At 30.5% G+C, this 14171-nt stretch overlaps 2 protein-coding genes across 2 annotated transcripts; one reads left to right on the top strand and one right to left on the bottom strand.

The window, feature by feature from the left end:
• Positions 1 to 2573: 2573 nt before the first annotated feature.
• LOTGIDRAFT_104472 (hypothetical protein) lies at positions 2574 to 6667 on the bottom strand (the record flags this gene model as incomplete). The annotated part of the gene is made up of 5 exons (XM_009057212.1): positions 2574 to 2786; positions 3157 to 3249; positions 5582 to 5726; positions 6160 to 6321; positions 6543 to 6667. Coding segments are annotated over 5 exons (738 nt in total), but the record flags the coding sequence as incomplete, so codon positions are not given.
• A 2978-nt stretch (positions 6668 to 9645) lies between these two features.
• On the top strand, positions 9646 to 12340 carry LOTGIDRAFT_104793 (hypothetical protein; the record flags this gene model as incomplete). The annotated part of the gene is made up of 6 exons (XM_009057211.1): positions 9646 to 9928; positions 10378 to 10545; positions 10705 to 10881; positions 11170 to 11254; positions 11726 to 11913; positions 12105 to 12340. The coding sequence occupies 6 exons, from the start codon at positions 9646 to 9648 to the stop codon at positions 12338 to 12340; spliced, it is 1137 nt and encodes a 378-aa protein (XP_009055459.1).
• Between the last annotated feature and the right edge of the window lie 1831 nt (positions 12341 to 14171).

Raw genomic sequence — 14171 nt, 5'->3', positions numbered from 1 at the left:
ACAATGATGCTTTGACAGGATGAAGATATGATTCTTTAAATAATAAAACTTCTGTCAAAATAAACCATTTATTCCTCCAACGTTTCGTGTGTCTAAAAACACACTTCCTAAGAGAGTCCCACATGGGCATATAAAAATAAAAATCAGTTGTGTATCATAATCATTGTGTTTATATGGTAAAATAGCCTATAAAAATCAGATGTATTTTTTAGATTCAACCAATTACACAACAATCTGTTAAGAAGATATCATCCTATCTTACCTGATACTCTAGTCATTGTACCATAACCATTATCTTTAGATGTTGATGATCTTTGTAACAAACCCTCTACAATCAAATAACAAGAAAATTATTCTTTACTATTTCTACTTTCTGCTATTAAATCCGTACAAGAACATAACTTTTTATCTATTATTAATAAAATAGAATTAGAAAGTTAATTAGAAGTTTGAAAACTGAGGAATCAAACCACAATTAGGTCAAAAACATAAAACATATTATGGGGCATGTAATGGTTCAGATAAAAAATAGACATTTGTAGTTGCTGACCGTAAGCTTATATTGACATTAAATTTATTATTAATAAGTAATTCAAGTAATACATGAGTGCCCATTCAGGTCTGAATCAAAATCAAGAAACAAGAAATTTGTTAATTTTGGGATGGAAAAAAAATTATTGTCTTATATTTTGTTTTCATAACTACTCAAACTACTTAAACTACAGTGAACTGCTTGTTAATGCAATTGAATCAGGCTTGAATGTGTAACAATATCTTTGCTGGAATATATGTTTTACAATCTCAGTTGTACACTATGTCTTATATATAGACATGCAATAATTAATAACCATGCATGATAAAATCACCAACAGCAAGGTTAATTGTTAAAGGGACAGATGCGCCATTTTGGGGGTTGATTTTAGTCTTGAATATATGTAAATAGACTTCAGTAATACTATAAAATCGCATAATTCCCTTAAAAATATCTTAAACTAGGAATTTTAGTCACTATTCTATATAAGTCTTTTCTATATATCACAGAGTATGTTAAAATGACATACATGGATTTAAAGGCTCAAATTTCGACTGTGAGCTGTGAACAGTATTACAGATGCTTTAATAAAAAATTCCCGTTTCTGAGACTAAAGTTTGATTGGTCAAAACAAATGGCGAAACTGTCCATTTAGAAGAAGCATTCATTAAAAGCGTTTATCTATCTAAACTAATACTAGTAAATAAAGAATATATAATGAAGAGAAAAAAATAAATGATCCGTACAATACACCAACAAGGATTAAGGTGAAATCATAATACTATATCTAAATAGTTTGGACTCTCTAATGATTCATGACTATGTGACCAATCCCAAAATTGATTATCCAAGTAATTCTTATCAAAAAATTCGTCAAGAATAGAGGAATGATAAATAAACAAAACTAAAAAAATGCAAATCATACAAAACATTAAAGAACAGATGAGAACATGCATAAATATTATATAAATACTACTACTACTAGTATGTATGTTGTATATTTTACCATGAGACTGTGGTGAGCCTTCATCAGCTGTGTCTATATCTTCATAATCACAGAATCCTAGTAATTTATCTAGATTTAAAGGTTAAACAAAATATGATTTTTATTTAACTCTTGTAAATGAAATTTTGATTAATATTCCTTAAAATTCAATAAAAAATTCAATTTTGGTGAAAATAATGTTATATACAAAGAAAAAATACATAAATACCTTTTACATGATCGGGCATATTAACATACTTTTCATTATAACCACTGGAAGAAAAAGAAATATTTTTAGCTGATGCCCATTATAAACATTCAACAAAATTAAGAAAGTTTTCTTCTAAACTGAGTGCATAAGAGTAATTTTAAAATTTAAGTGAGAAGCAAAAGGGGCACACAATATATTTGAATTCTTCCAACTTAAGATAAAAGAAGTGAACATTTTCTTATGGCAACAAGAACATTATATTTTATCTTAAAAGTCCAGTTTTCTTTGATTTTCAAACATTTCTAATAAACATCACCTTTTAAAATATACATTAATATTTGGGGATAGATAAATGATTATCCTTACCCACAATGAAATACTGTACAGATAATTAGTGAAATAATATAAAAACTTAAAAATACTCCTATTGCAGCAAATATACCTTTATAATACAACCATTCTACAATAGAATTAAATTAGACAATGAACGGAAGGAAATATTGTATTCAAAAATTCAAAAAAAATTCAATTAAAACTAGACATTATTTGGCACAATGGAAGTATCTTAAAATCTGTGATTCTTAGAACTTGGAATGTATGGGATACCATCTATAAAAGTATAGGCAGTAAAAAATGGGGAATTATGAAACAAAGCTTTAAATTGAATGATACACCTTTACACATTTTCTTATAGTCACCATGTCTACTTTTATTAATACCAAAGATTTGCCTATTTTCCGCATTTTCAATGCAAAAATACACTCAATGGTATATGGTCTTAATGCTGTATCAAATATTCAATAATTAAGATGTTATTTTTAAATATGAACCTTCAATGAATGTATCTAAACATCAATGTTCAGTGAATAAAAAGTAACAGCAAAAAGAGAGTTGTTGATAATAAAGTTCTTCATCTTACTTGAAATTGTACCCTCTATCATAATAGAAACTGTTTTACTACGGTAGGCGGATTTTATATCTTGTATTTGATTACATTCTAAATCATTGGATTTGACCACCATAACTAAATAGAATGATCCTTCATCATAATCTTCTTTCTAGAAAAATTATTCATCATATTTTACATTGTTTTTGCTTCAAGTATACATTATATCAGAATCAACTAACTAATTCTATTTTTCGAAATTTTTTCAGGACAGCTGGGCACCTCTTCCCCTATTTGTACTCCCATTCAAAGAGGCTGGAGCTGTGACTATTTTTGGAACAACCCTGAGTACCACCCCAGCCCCTCTGACAATTTTCCAAAAATAATTTTGTACTAACCAATTAACTTCATAATCTAACTGTAAAACCATTGTAATAGAATGTGACAATTTGATTAACAGTTGAGTATAGAGTCATGATAAACAAACAAAATATTTTCACAGTTTTAAACAGAACAGCTTATAATAAGTTGTTAAATAAAACTGTACTTACATTTAATATGATAGCTGCCTGTTTAGTCATAGTTTGATATTTGCCTTGGAATTCTATACTATTATCTAAATCAAACACAGGACACTGAAATTCGGTAAGTTTATGATAAAATTCATGTACATTTCTGTTTTTAGGTGTTGTGCTTTATTTCAATGGTAGTAAGAGATAGTTTGCCAAGCAAGTTAATATACACCCACTGGCAGATTTGATTGTCTGAATCTGGCTTAAAAAATTGAAAGCATTTCAAGATCAAGGTCAATAACTCATAAAAAATATTTATTGGTTTTTCAAATCCATCAAGAATTGTGCCTTTAAAGAGTTTATAAGCTAAAAATTGAACGTGTTTCCAAGAAGAAGGGCAATAACTCATACTAGACATTTTTCAATATTACAACCAATTGTGGACAGACAGACAATGATAATGCCAAAATACGCCTCCCATTTCACATGAAGGGGCATATATGAATACATAAAACAAAAAGGAAAGCAAAATGAGAAAATATCAAATAGAGATTCAAAAAGAAGAAGAATAACAAAGATAGCTTGCCAGGCAAGGTAACATACGCCCACTGGCAGAAATGATTAAACAGTCTTTAGTGACTACAGGGTTGCACAATATAGCTAATAGAGTGAAACGTCAAGTCAGACACGATATTTCGGTGAAATATTATCCGATCATCGCGAAAATCGATAGGGATCATCTTCATAATGACATTGACATACAAAATAAAAATCAAAAGAATCTGTAAAGAATTGTAGCCTGTAGAGTGAGCATGAGCTGCACAATATAGCTAATAGAGTAAAACGTCAGGTCAGACACGATATTTCGGTGAAAATTATCCGATCATCATGAAAATCGATAGATCATCATGAAAATCAATAGGGATCATCTTCATAACGACATAGACATACAAAAAAAAATCGAAAGAATCTGTAAAGAATTGTAGCCTGTAGAGTGAGCACGAGTTGCACAATATAGCTAATAGAGTAAAACGTCAAGTCAGACACGATATTTCGGTGAAAAATTATCCGATCATCACGAAAATCAATAGGGATCATCTTCATAATGACATTGACACACAAAATAAAAATCAAAAGAATCTGTAAAAAATTGTAGCCTGTAGAGTGAGCAGGAGTTGCACAATATAGCTAATAGAGAAAAACGTCAAGTCAGACACGATATTTCGGTGAAAAATTATCCGATCATCACGAAAATCAATAGGGATCATCTTCATAACAACATTGACATACAAAATAAAAATCAAAAGAATCCATAAGGAACTGTAGCCTGTAGAGTGAGCACGAGCCAAATGTGAATGAACGGACGGACGGACCGACAGGGTTATTACAATATACGCCCATCTTACGTGTGGGCGTATAAAAAAGAATAACAAATTTAACTACAATGATAATATGTAAGATAAATAGTAACGAAAACTATAAACTTGAGGTTCAAAAGCTATAACATAAACAAGTTAACAATATTTGAACTCAATAAGTAATACCTTTTGATACAGGAGCTGTGCAGACAAAAAATTGGATGCAAGATAATTTCTACAGCATTACAAGAAAATCCTTCCTTTGCTATTAGTTGTTTTAGTTGTTGTTTCTTACAATTTTATCAAATTTAGCTTGCCAGGCAAGGGAATATATACACCAACTGGCAGCTTTGATTTTAAATAAAAATATTTAGCAGTACAGTAACAATCACCAGTATGAAATATTCAATCTTCAGTCTTACACTTCTTTTGAACTTTTTGGGATGATACTGAATAATATTGCCTAGTTTTGTCAAAATTCAGCTAGAATAGTGTATTTTACTGATTATGAGGTAACAATTGAAAGCGTTTTCATCAACAAGGTCAATAACTCATTAGAATAATTTTTCATTTTCTGATTTTCAATAGGGTTCATCCTTAGGTGATTACAAACACTCACACCTAGTCTCGTCAAAATCTGTCAAGAATTGTGTCTTCCAGAGTGTTTACGAGCAATTATGGATGTGATGTGACGGCAATATACACCTCCCATTTCATGTGTGCGTATAAAAAGCAAAGAATTTTCATTGCAGAATGGTTAACAATTGTTCATTTCCTTGAAAATATTAGTACAATTCAATTCATGTACGACTTTTATTTGATTTTGACACAGCTAATACTTAAAAAATAATCCCAAATTCTCAACTCAACCAGTAAATTAATATTTTGTCTATTTTCTATTGGGTGGAAAAAAATCTTACTCTTTTTCATTTCTCCAAAAATCTTAAGCTAAAAATTTGTCCTGTGGTTTTATAATTTTTCAATGCTTTCCTTTGAATCATGTCTAATTATTGAGGTCATAAATGAACACAGAAATTTATAAAATGTCAGAAATATATGGAGAAGTGACAGAATCCGTATTCACAGAATAGAGTTACCTTGATATCTTGTATAGACACAACCATACATTCTGTATCTTCAGAATCCACTGTAACCAATACTGAGGCTATATCTTCAGGAAATGTATACATAAAATATACAGGTTCTGATGGTGATACACTCACATTCTTTTTGGCATTATGGCTAAAATATATCATATATCATAATCATAAGGAAATTGACATTATATTCAAGTAAACACTCATGGATTCTCAATTCTTAGAGTGAATTGTATTGACATTTTCCTAAATAAAAAAAAAAAATAGATTTATAGTATTCTTGTTTATCACTATTTTCTTCAATTTTGCTCACTCCACAATTTTCAACCTATATTGTTTTATATTTACATATAAATTTCTTATAATCATAAGCTTACTTGTTCTTTAATATGTATAGGGCCAAATGGTTGATGATTTTTTCTCCAGATACACTATATATTATGTAATTCAGGTAATCCAGTTATAAAAATAAAATTGATAAGCAATGTCTATGTCTATGACTTATACTCTATGATATCTAGTGACTCATTAAAAAATTTAACTACTAAAGAAACAAATGTAATTCTATTAGATATTACCTGAGAGAAAAATCTTGTAATAAATTTGATTCTATAGTAAAATTAGTAAATTCTTTTGACATAGATGACACATCAACATACAAAAGCTGATCTTTAGTTAGTGTTGCTCTTGCATTCTTATCCATTGGACATAAAGTTCTTGCCACATAGGAATAGCGATAGCTAGAAAATAAATAAAATATTTCATATGATTTTTGGCTATCTATAAAAATGAAATTCCATAAAATAAACTACTTGTTGCAATTTCCTTAATAAAAAGGATAAAAATCTTCAACAGGACAGATTTAGAGGTTCCAGTAACACCAATATTACCGGTTGATACATGTATAAATACATAATAAGATTGCAAAGATATATTCTGAGAAATAACCTACAAAACATACATATAATTTATAGACAATGGAATCTGCCATGATAATAATCCTCGCTGTTGTCTTACAACAAACATTAATGGAAATGTTGTATTAACTTTATTACTTGATGTATGTATTCGCACGGCTGTTGTCTGAAATAGTCAAGAAAAAATACCATAAAGTTTAAAATGTAGTTAAAAAACAAAAATCTCAATTTAAATTAAATGGTCTTTCCTTTCCCTTCTTTTCTAAAAAAAAATATTTTGTTTTGTTGATTGTTGCGGTCTAAGGTGCATATTAAGCTTATTGATAATATTGAATTGATACATTAAAATTTTAGAGAAGACAAGCAATGTCATGCAGTGTACAATGTGAACATTTTTACACCATACTTCTTATATTTTTATTTCAATTTCAAGAGCATAAACTCACACCTTTCATTTATTCATACAGTGGTGTAACCTATTTTCGTGGATATAAGGATTCAACACCGAATTTCGTCAAAATTAAAAAAACAAAAACAAAATTTTTATGTCTTAGAAGTTTCCTCAGATATTCTACAAAATAATTAAAATTGGTTCATTTCGATTTTCTTTATGAATCCTTCACTTTGACCCATATTTCATGAGCAACCAACTCGGCAACGGCAGCAGAATGCGTCACCTATTTTCATCTACAATGTTTGATCTATAAATAAGTCTAGAAAAACATGTTGTATGGATACCGGGTGGTATAATTAACTTCTCTTAGTATTTATCTTTAATATTAATTCATTATAACTAGTGACAATTCCTTCAAAGAACCACGATTTAAAAAAAAAAAGTGACTGACAAAATAAGATAAGATTTATTGCTAAAAGTCACTGAAATAACATAAGAATATGGTCCACTTTGTGTTCCATAGAAATTTTCTGCTGACATGGAATCCGCTAGTTGATCACGTGACTTCATTCGTTGGACTACATTCTAGCAGACGACACTTGGAATTCCGATTACCGCTTGGGATTATAAGGAAATTCGGCCGATAAAAAATGGTGACGTTTGGTAATAACTGAAATCCGCCATTTTGTATTTGTCAAAGTATACATTAATATATTTTACCTTGCTTGAAACCACTGGATTCATTCTACTAGCTGATATTGTAGAGAAAACCCATGTTTATCAAAACAAGCTAATGCGGAGGTCGCGCAAGGTCGCTTATGCAAATTATTTATCATTTCCAGAAATCCACGAATAATAGGTTTCCACGAAATTAGGTTACTTGACTGTACTTTTATTGTCCCATTACTTTTACAGTTAGTAATATTGACAAGGATAAGAAGTTGGTCTGCTTGGCCCATCATCATTATCAGCCATTATCAAATCAGGTACCATGTCAATACATTGATAAACTAATACGATAATAGGTTAGTGATATTATGATGATTGTGGCAATATGATAATGATCTTACCTTATTTGATGTTTCAGTATAATTGTACACAAATAGATACTGTTGAAATCTGTTCACTTGATAATTAGTATATAATTGAGAAAATTCTGCATTTATGACAGTGGTATTTAGATGACTTTTACCAATGAAGGCGTACTGACTCAAATCAAGAGAAACTGATAATTCCTCATTTTTAGCACTAGCAGACGAATTTTTGTATAAAGTTATCAGTATGAAGACCAAAATGTTCCACGAAACTGCAGTTTTCCAAATCAATACTTCCATTATGATGTGCGCATTCAAAAATGATAAATTTCAAAATTCAAATTGAAAATGTGCTGAATTAGCGCGTTAATAGTCGTCAAAATACATCTTCAATCTTCCATTTTTCTGAAATTAGGCGGATGTTCCATAATCACGTGCCACAAATCAACATCCGCCTTCGTACAAAACCTATCATTTTGTTATGACCTAGTAACTCTTCAAATGTGTCAATTTAAAAAGATTTTTTTTAACAAAGCATTAGTTATTCATTCATTTAAGACTTCCAAGCCGTCTGCGTTTTATAAAAAAAAAAATTTGATATTTAGGCGGTTTCTTTTTTTGTAGGCCAACATTCTGAAATTTAGTATAACCCATTATGGTGGAGTAGTTATTGTTTCACTTCATTTTTTATCCAATTTGATCTTTTTATTATTCAGACATAACATGCAAGTTGAACAATTAATTTGAAATTTTTTATTGTTGATTTTCGTTTTGGATGCTTAAGTGTTATGACAAGTTGCAATAAAGTAAAAAGATTTACTGCTCTAGAAGAAATAACTACTCCCTGACACATATCTGAGGATAAAGGTCAAGGACTACTCTATGTTTGGAAATTTGGTGACAAACTGTAGTTGATAACAAATCCTCGACGTCAGGTAGATTAACTTACTATTTTAAAAAAGAGATAAATGGGGTTAGAGCTATATTCATCATTCATTGACGTAGTGACTATGACACTGACTTTCTGACAACTTGGCTTTGCTGTTTGCACTACACCAGTGCAACAGTGTGAAGTGTCTGGCTCAGAATGAGTGCAATGAGGCCAATTTAAATTAATTAGGCATATGATATAAAGTTATGACAGCTGGAATTTGAAATAAAATTTCTTAAGTTATGGCAAACTACACATATCATTTGTTTTAAAACCTAAAATTTCCCTACCTTACCCTTAACAAGTCATTACGCAGCTTCCGTAACAATATTCACCTTAAATAATCTATTCAGATTCTCAAAAATATCTCAGTTAGATTATAATTAATTGCAAGAATATATATGTACCGTATATTTCTTTTTTTGTAGTACTTTTCCAATTGTCAACATTTAGACCAGGTCAAAGACCATTTTAACATGGACACTAAAGAGCCTGTTGAGAATCAAATCAATGAAATAACTAATGGCAATAGTCAGGTTTCCACTCAAGACAGTGTCACAGAAAATAACAGTAATGCCAACATATTGCTTCTAATGAATCAAAACAATCCACAACAAGAGACAACAGACAGTATTCAGACTAATCAAACATATATTAGTGAACCTATGGCTGTAACAATAACAGATGCACATATTTTACCTCGACCAATGACTGTCGAAGAGTTCCAACAAAAATCAAACAACCCTCAAGAGAGCGAAGAACCCCAAGTGTTCACTCGACCTATGACAATGCAAGAATATCAGGAGGCAACAAATGAAATTCAAGACAGATCACTAACAGCAAATGATTTACATGGTACGAAATGTCTAGTTTGTGAAGATAGAGCGTCTGGTTTTCATTATTCAGTGTTTTCGTGTGAAGGATGTAAAGGTTTTTTTAAACGGACAGTACAGAAGGCTTTGACATATGTTTGTAGAGAACAAGGAAATTGTGTAATAAATAAATTTACCAGAAATAGTTGTCAACATTGTCGTTATAATAAGTGTGTTGCACAGGGCATGAGAAAAGAAGGTAAATATGATTTTTGTGTAGAGCTTTTAATCTGGGAGGATTATTTCAGATGAGGTTTCTTCTTAAATTGGAATGAAGAAATTAAGGCCTTTTATGGCTTCAATATGTTTTGATAGTCCCCATATATTAGAATTAAATTTTGCCAGACTTGGCTAGTTGATCTGACCTTGTCTATACATAACAACATTATGTTGTAGACCTCATTCTTATGTCAGCATTTGATTTGTTCAAAATTAGTGGTCAAATAAGATTTCCTGTCTTCTTAAGATTTTAGTGAGTTGATGAAGGTTTATTGTTACTAGAGAAATTGTTTTGAAGACTTTCTGGAATTACAGAATTCACAGATGTCTGAAGAAACCAGGATAGTACAAATAATGGCTATAAATGTCTAGACTATAAATAACTCTTAGTTGTAGAATGCTAATAATAGTATGATATTTATATTGTAGCTGTAAGAGAAGATAGATCACCTGGAGGAAAACATAGATTAAAACGACCACGATTAGAAGAAATACCAGGCACTCTAGACGCTAAAGATGAAATTTATGATTCAATGATAGAGACATTAGTTAATGCTCAACCTGATATATTTCCTAAATCTGAAAGTAGGTTTCTTTGTCTATGGTAGGGAATTTTTGTGCCTTATTAGGCCAATGAAGATGCCATTCTTAGAGGTTATTTTCTTAGCACTTTTGAGCAAATACTGATTAATAAATGCTTTACAAATTTTTTCTATGATATCAGCATCACTGACAATGGAATTGGGGATGAAAAAGCAAAGGTACTATTTCAACAGAAGAGATTGAACATAAGAGGTCTAGGCTATTACAATGATAAGCTTATATGTTATTATATTATAGAAAATTTTGGTGGTAATATTGGAGTGAATGATTTAATGCAGTATGGCTATTTAGAATTAAAATTTATTATTGAATGGGCTAAGAAAGTACCAGGTTAGTTTCACAGGAAGACTTGTTTAAATATCAGAAAGTATAAGAAGTTCCCACCTCATGCAGTGTTTTTAGTTCATATCTTAAGTAAACAGCTATTTGCATGACTTTTGACGTTTTTCTTGAAAAACAAGGGTGCTGATGCTCTAAAGCAATAAATTTCATGGATTTGTGAGGGTCCAGATTCAATTGAGATTTGAAATAAAGTTAGCAAGTATGCTCAAAATTGTATTATTGCTATCTTGGGTTAGAAAACTGTGTACACTAACTTTGTTTGATATATAATTACAGGTTTCCAAGAAATGAGTATGGATGATCAGATGTGTTTATTGAAATCAGCTTTCATGGAATTAAATGTTTTACGACTGGCGTATAGGTAGGTAAACAGTTTCTCAAATTTTAAGAGAGCAGGTTTATATTGAAACAAAAATATCAAGTGAATCAAAATTGGTCTTGCAGAGTGAAGTTTCCAATATGCTATCAGTATTCAAATATCTTCAACAATACTGGTCCTATGACAATCAAAAGAAAAGATAATTCTTTGAAAGGCCCAGTTTGCCATCCGTGCGACCAGTCTGAGAGCCTTCAAATCCACGTGTGTCCAGAATTATCCACTTTTGAAAGTTTAAATGATGACTCGTCTTTTCTTGAGACTGCCATATGCAATGAATAGAAAAAGAACATGAAAGGTATTTTCGAAGGAAGTATGCAAAAATGGCGAATCTGTCCCTTTAAAAATGTTCGGAAGTACTGCACTACAGTTAGAGTAAGTTAGCACAGATCATAAAGAAACATGTGACTATTTCTTGAATAAACTTTCTAATGAATTAATAACTACTGTTTTCAGATCTATGAATTTAGATAGATGTATTAAGTTTGCTGAAGGTGTTGTTATACCAACTGATGTAGCTCAAGGAATGGGGTGGGGTCGTGAATTAGTTAATGCCACCATAGAATTTACAAGTCGTTTACGAGAATTAAAGATAGATCGTACAGAGTTTGCTATATTGAATGCTTTAGTCCTTACATTTCCTGGTATGTTTTAATATTTATATAATTCTATCCAAAATTGAAAAATGATTAAGAAGCAATTAAAATAATGGTTCAAAGAGTTTAGAGCTAATTTTCAGCTATATCTCAATTTAGAATGATATGATTTAATCATATTACTTTGTTTTTTTTTTACAGTAACCCAACTTAACAGGTTTTTTCACTATTTTTTTCAGATGCCATTGGCATTCAAGATAAATTACAAGTTTTAGGTCTTCAAACCAAAATACTAGATGCACTACGTCGATATACTTCACGTAACTATCCTACAGAAACACGTAGATATGGAAAAATATTGCTAAGATTACCAGCATTACGAACAGTTAGTGCTAAAGCAGCTGAAAAGTTTTTGTCTTTAACTTTAGATGGTTCCATACAACTGAATGATCTAGTGTTTGAAATGATTACATAATATTTTAAAATCTCAATTCCTTGTATTTATACATAGAAGACACATAATCTATTAATCTCTTCTCGTTCCAAATGTATGTCTGTAAAACAGATATTTCATGTTGGTGATGGTTGTTGTTATTTTGTATATTATAATTTAAACAAAGCTGCCTGAAATGTTTTCAGTATACAACAGTAATTATTTCTGTTAGTGCATTTTATTTTTTTACTTCATTATGCTTCACTTGTAACAAGTGTTGTACCTTCGTATACTTTTGATGAGAGGGGGGTTTTATTGTGAACACAAGGGTTCTTGTTAACAAGTAGCCTTCCATCCTATTCAGATGAGGAAATGTATTGTGTACTATGGAAATATAGATGTATGATTTTACATTTTACTTTATAGTTAAATAATGAATTGAATATTTGTAATGAATGAAATAAATGGAAATCATTATGTTGTTATTGTAAATTTGTAGATTGGTGAATGCCATGATAATAAATGTTGATGTTTAGAAAGTTGTCTGTATGCCCAATTTTTACCATTTTGAGGAAGCCTTTCAAATTGACATGTTTGAATCCAGGCAGGACTTAACATCAGAAAACCACATCATTTAAAAGATTATTTTTCAGTAAAATTATCCTTTCAAATATATACATGAAATTGGTATGCATTACCAATGTACATAATAACTGTAACTAAATCAAACATTCTAGAGATTAGTTTATTATAGGAGGTGCATCATAATATCTAACACTCATCTTCAAGATAGCTTGCCAGGCAAGGTAATATACGCCCACTGATAGCTTTGTTTGAAATTGAATATTTGTTAGAAAATAGCAAACATAGACACCAGGAAATATTCAACTTATACCCAAATCCATCACAAACTGTGCCATCACAAGTTAAAAATCAAACACATTTGTAAGAATAACGGCAATAACTTGTATTTTATATTTCAAAAGGTTTAGTTTTGATCGTGATCAATTTCATCAAGTTGTCAAATTTGTTTTAGACTTCTGCTTTGTAGAATAAAAATTACGTGTTTTACAAGATTTTTGATCAGATTTATCCTTGGGTGATTTCAATAAGTCTGTCATGAATTGTGTATTTGCAGATTATATTCAAGCAAATTAGGTTGAAATATTCTGTCAAGAATTGTGCCTCCTAGAGCAATAGGGCTATAATTCATACTACATATTTTTCGATTTCCCTGATTTTTCTATAGGGTTTATCCTTAGATGAATACGAACACTCATACCAAGTTTCGTCAAAATTTGTCAAGAATTGTGCCTTCTAGAGTGTTTACGAGCTAAAAATTGAACGGTTTGCAAGAACAAGGGCAATAATTCATACTAAATATTTTTCGATTTCGCTGATTTTCAATAGGGTTTATCCTTGGGTGATTACAAACACAAATACGAAGTTTCGTTAAAATCCTTCAAGAATTGTGCCTTCTAGAGTGTTTATGGGCTAAAAATTGACTGCGTTTTCAAGAACAATAATTCATACTAAATATTTTTCGATTTCGCTGATTTTCAATAGGGTTTATCCTTGGGTGATTACGAACACTCATACCAAGTTTCGTTAAAATCCTTCAAGAATTATGCCTTCTAGAGTGTTTACGAGCTAAAAATTGAACGCGTTTTCAAGAACAAGGGCAATAATTCATACTTAATATTTTTCGATTTCGCTGATTTTCAATAGGGTCTATCCTTGGGTGATAACCAACACTCATACCATGTTTCGTCAAAATCTGTCAAGAATTGTGCCTTCTAGAGTGTTTACGAGCTAAAAATTGAACGCGTTTGCAAGAACAAAAATTAACAAGGGCAATAATTCATGCTAAGTA

The sequence above is a fragment of the Lottia gigantea genome (assembly GCF_000327385.1).
Source record: "Lottia gigantea unplaced genomic scaffold LOTGIsca_3, whole genome shotgun sequence".
In the NCBI taxonomy this organism is placed as follows: Eukaryota; Metazoa; Mollusca; class Gastropoda; family Lottiidae; genus Lottia; species Lottia gigantea.
This window is presented reverse-complemented; position numbering and strand designations above follow the sequence as displayed.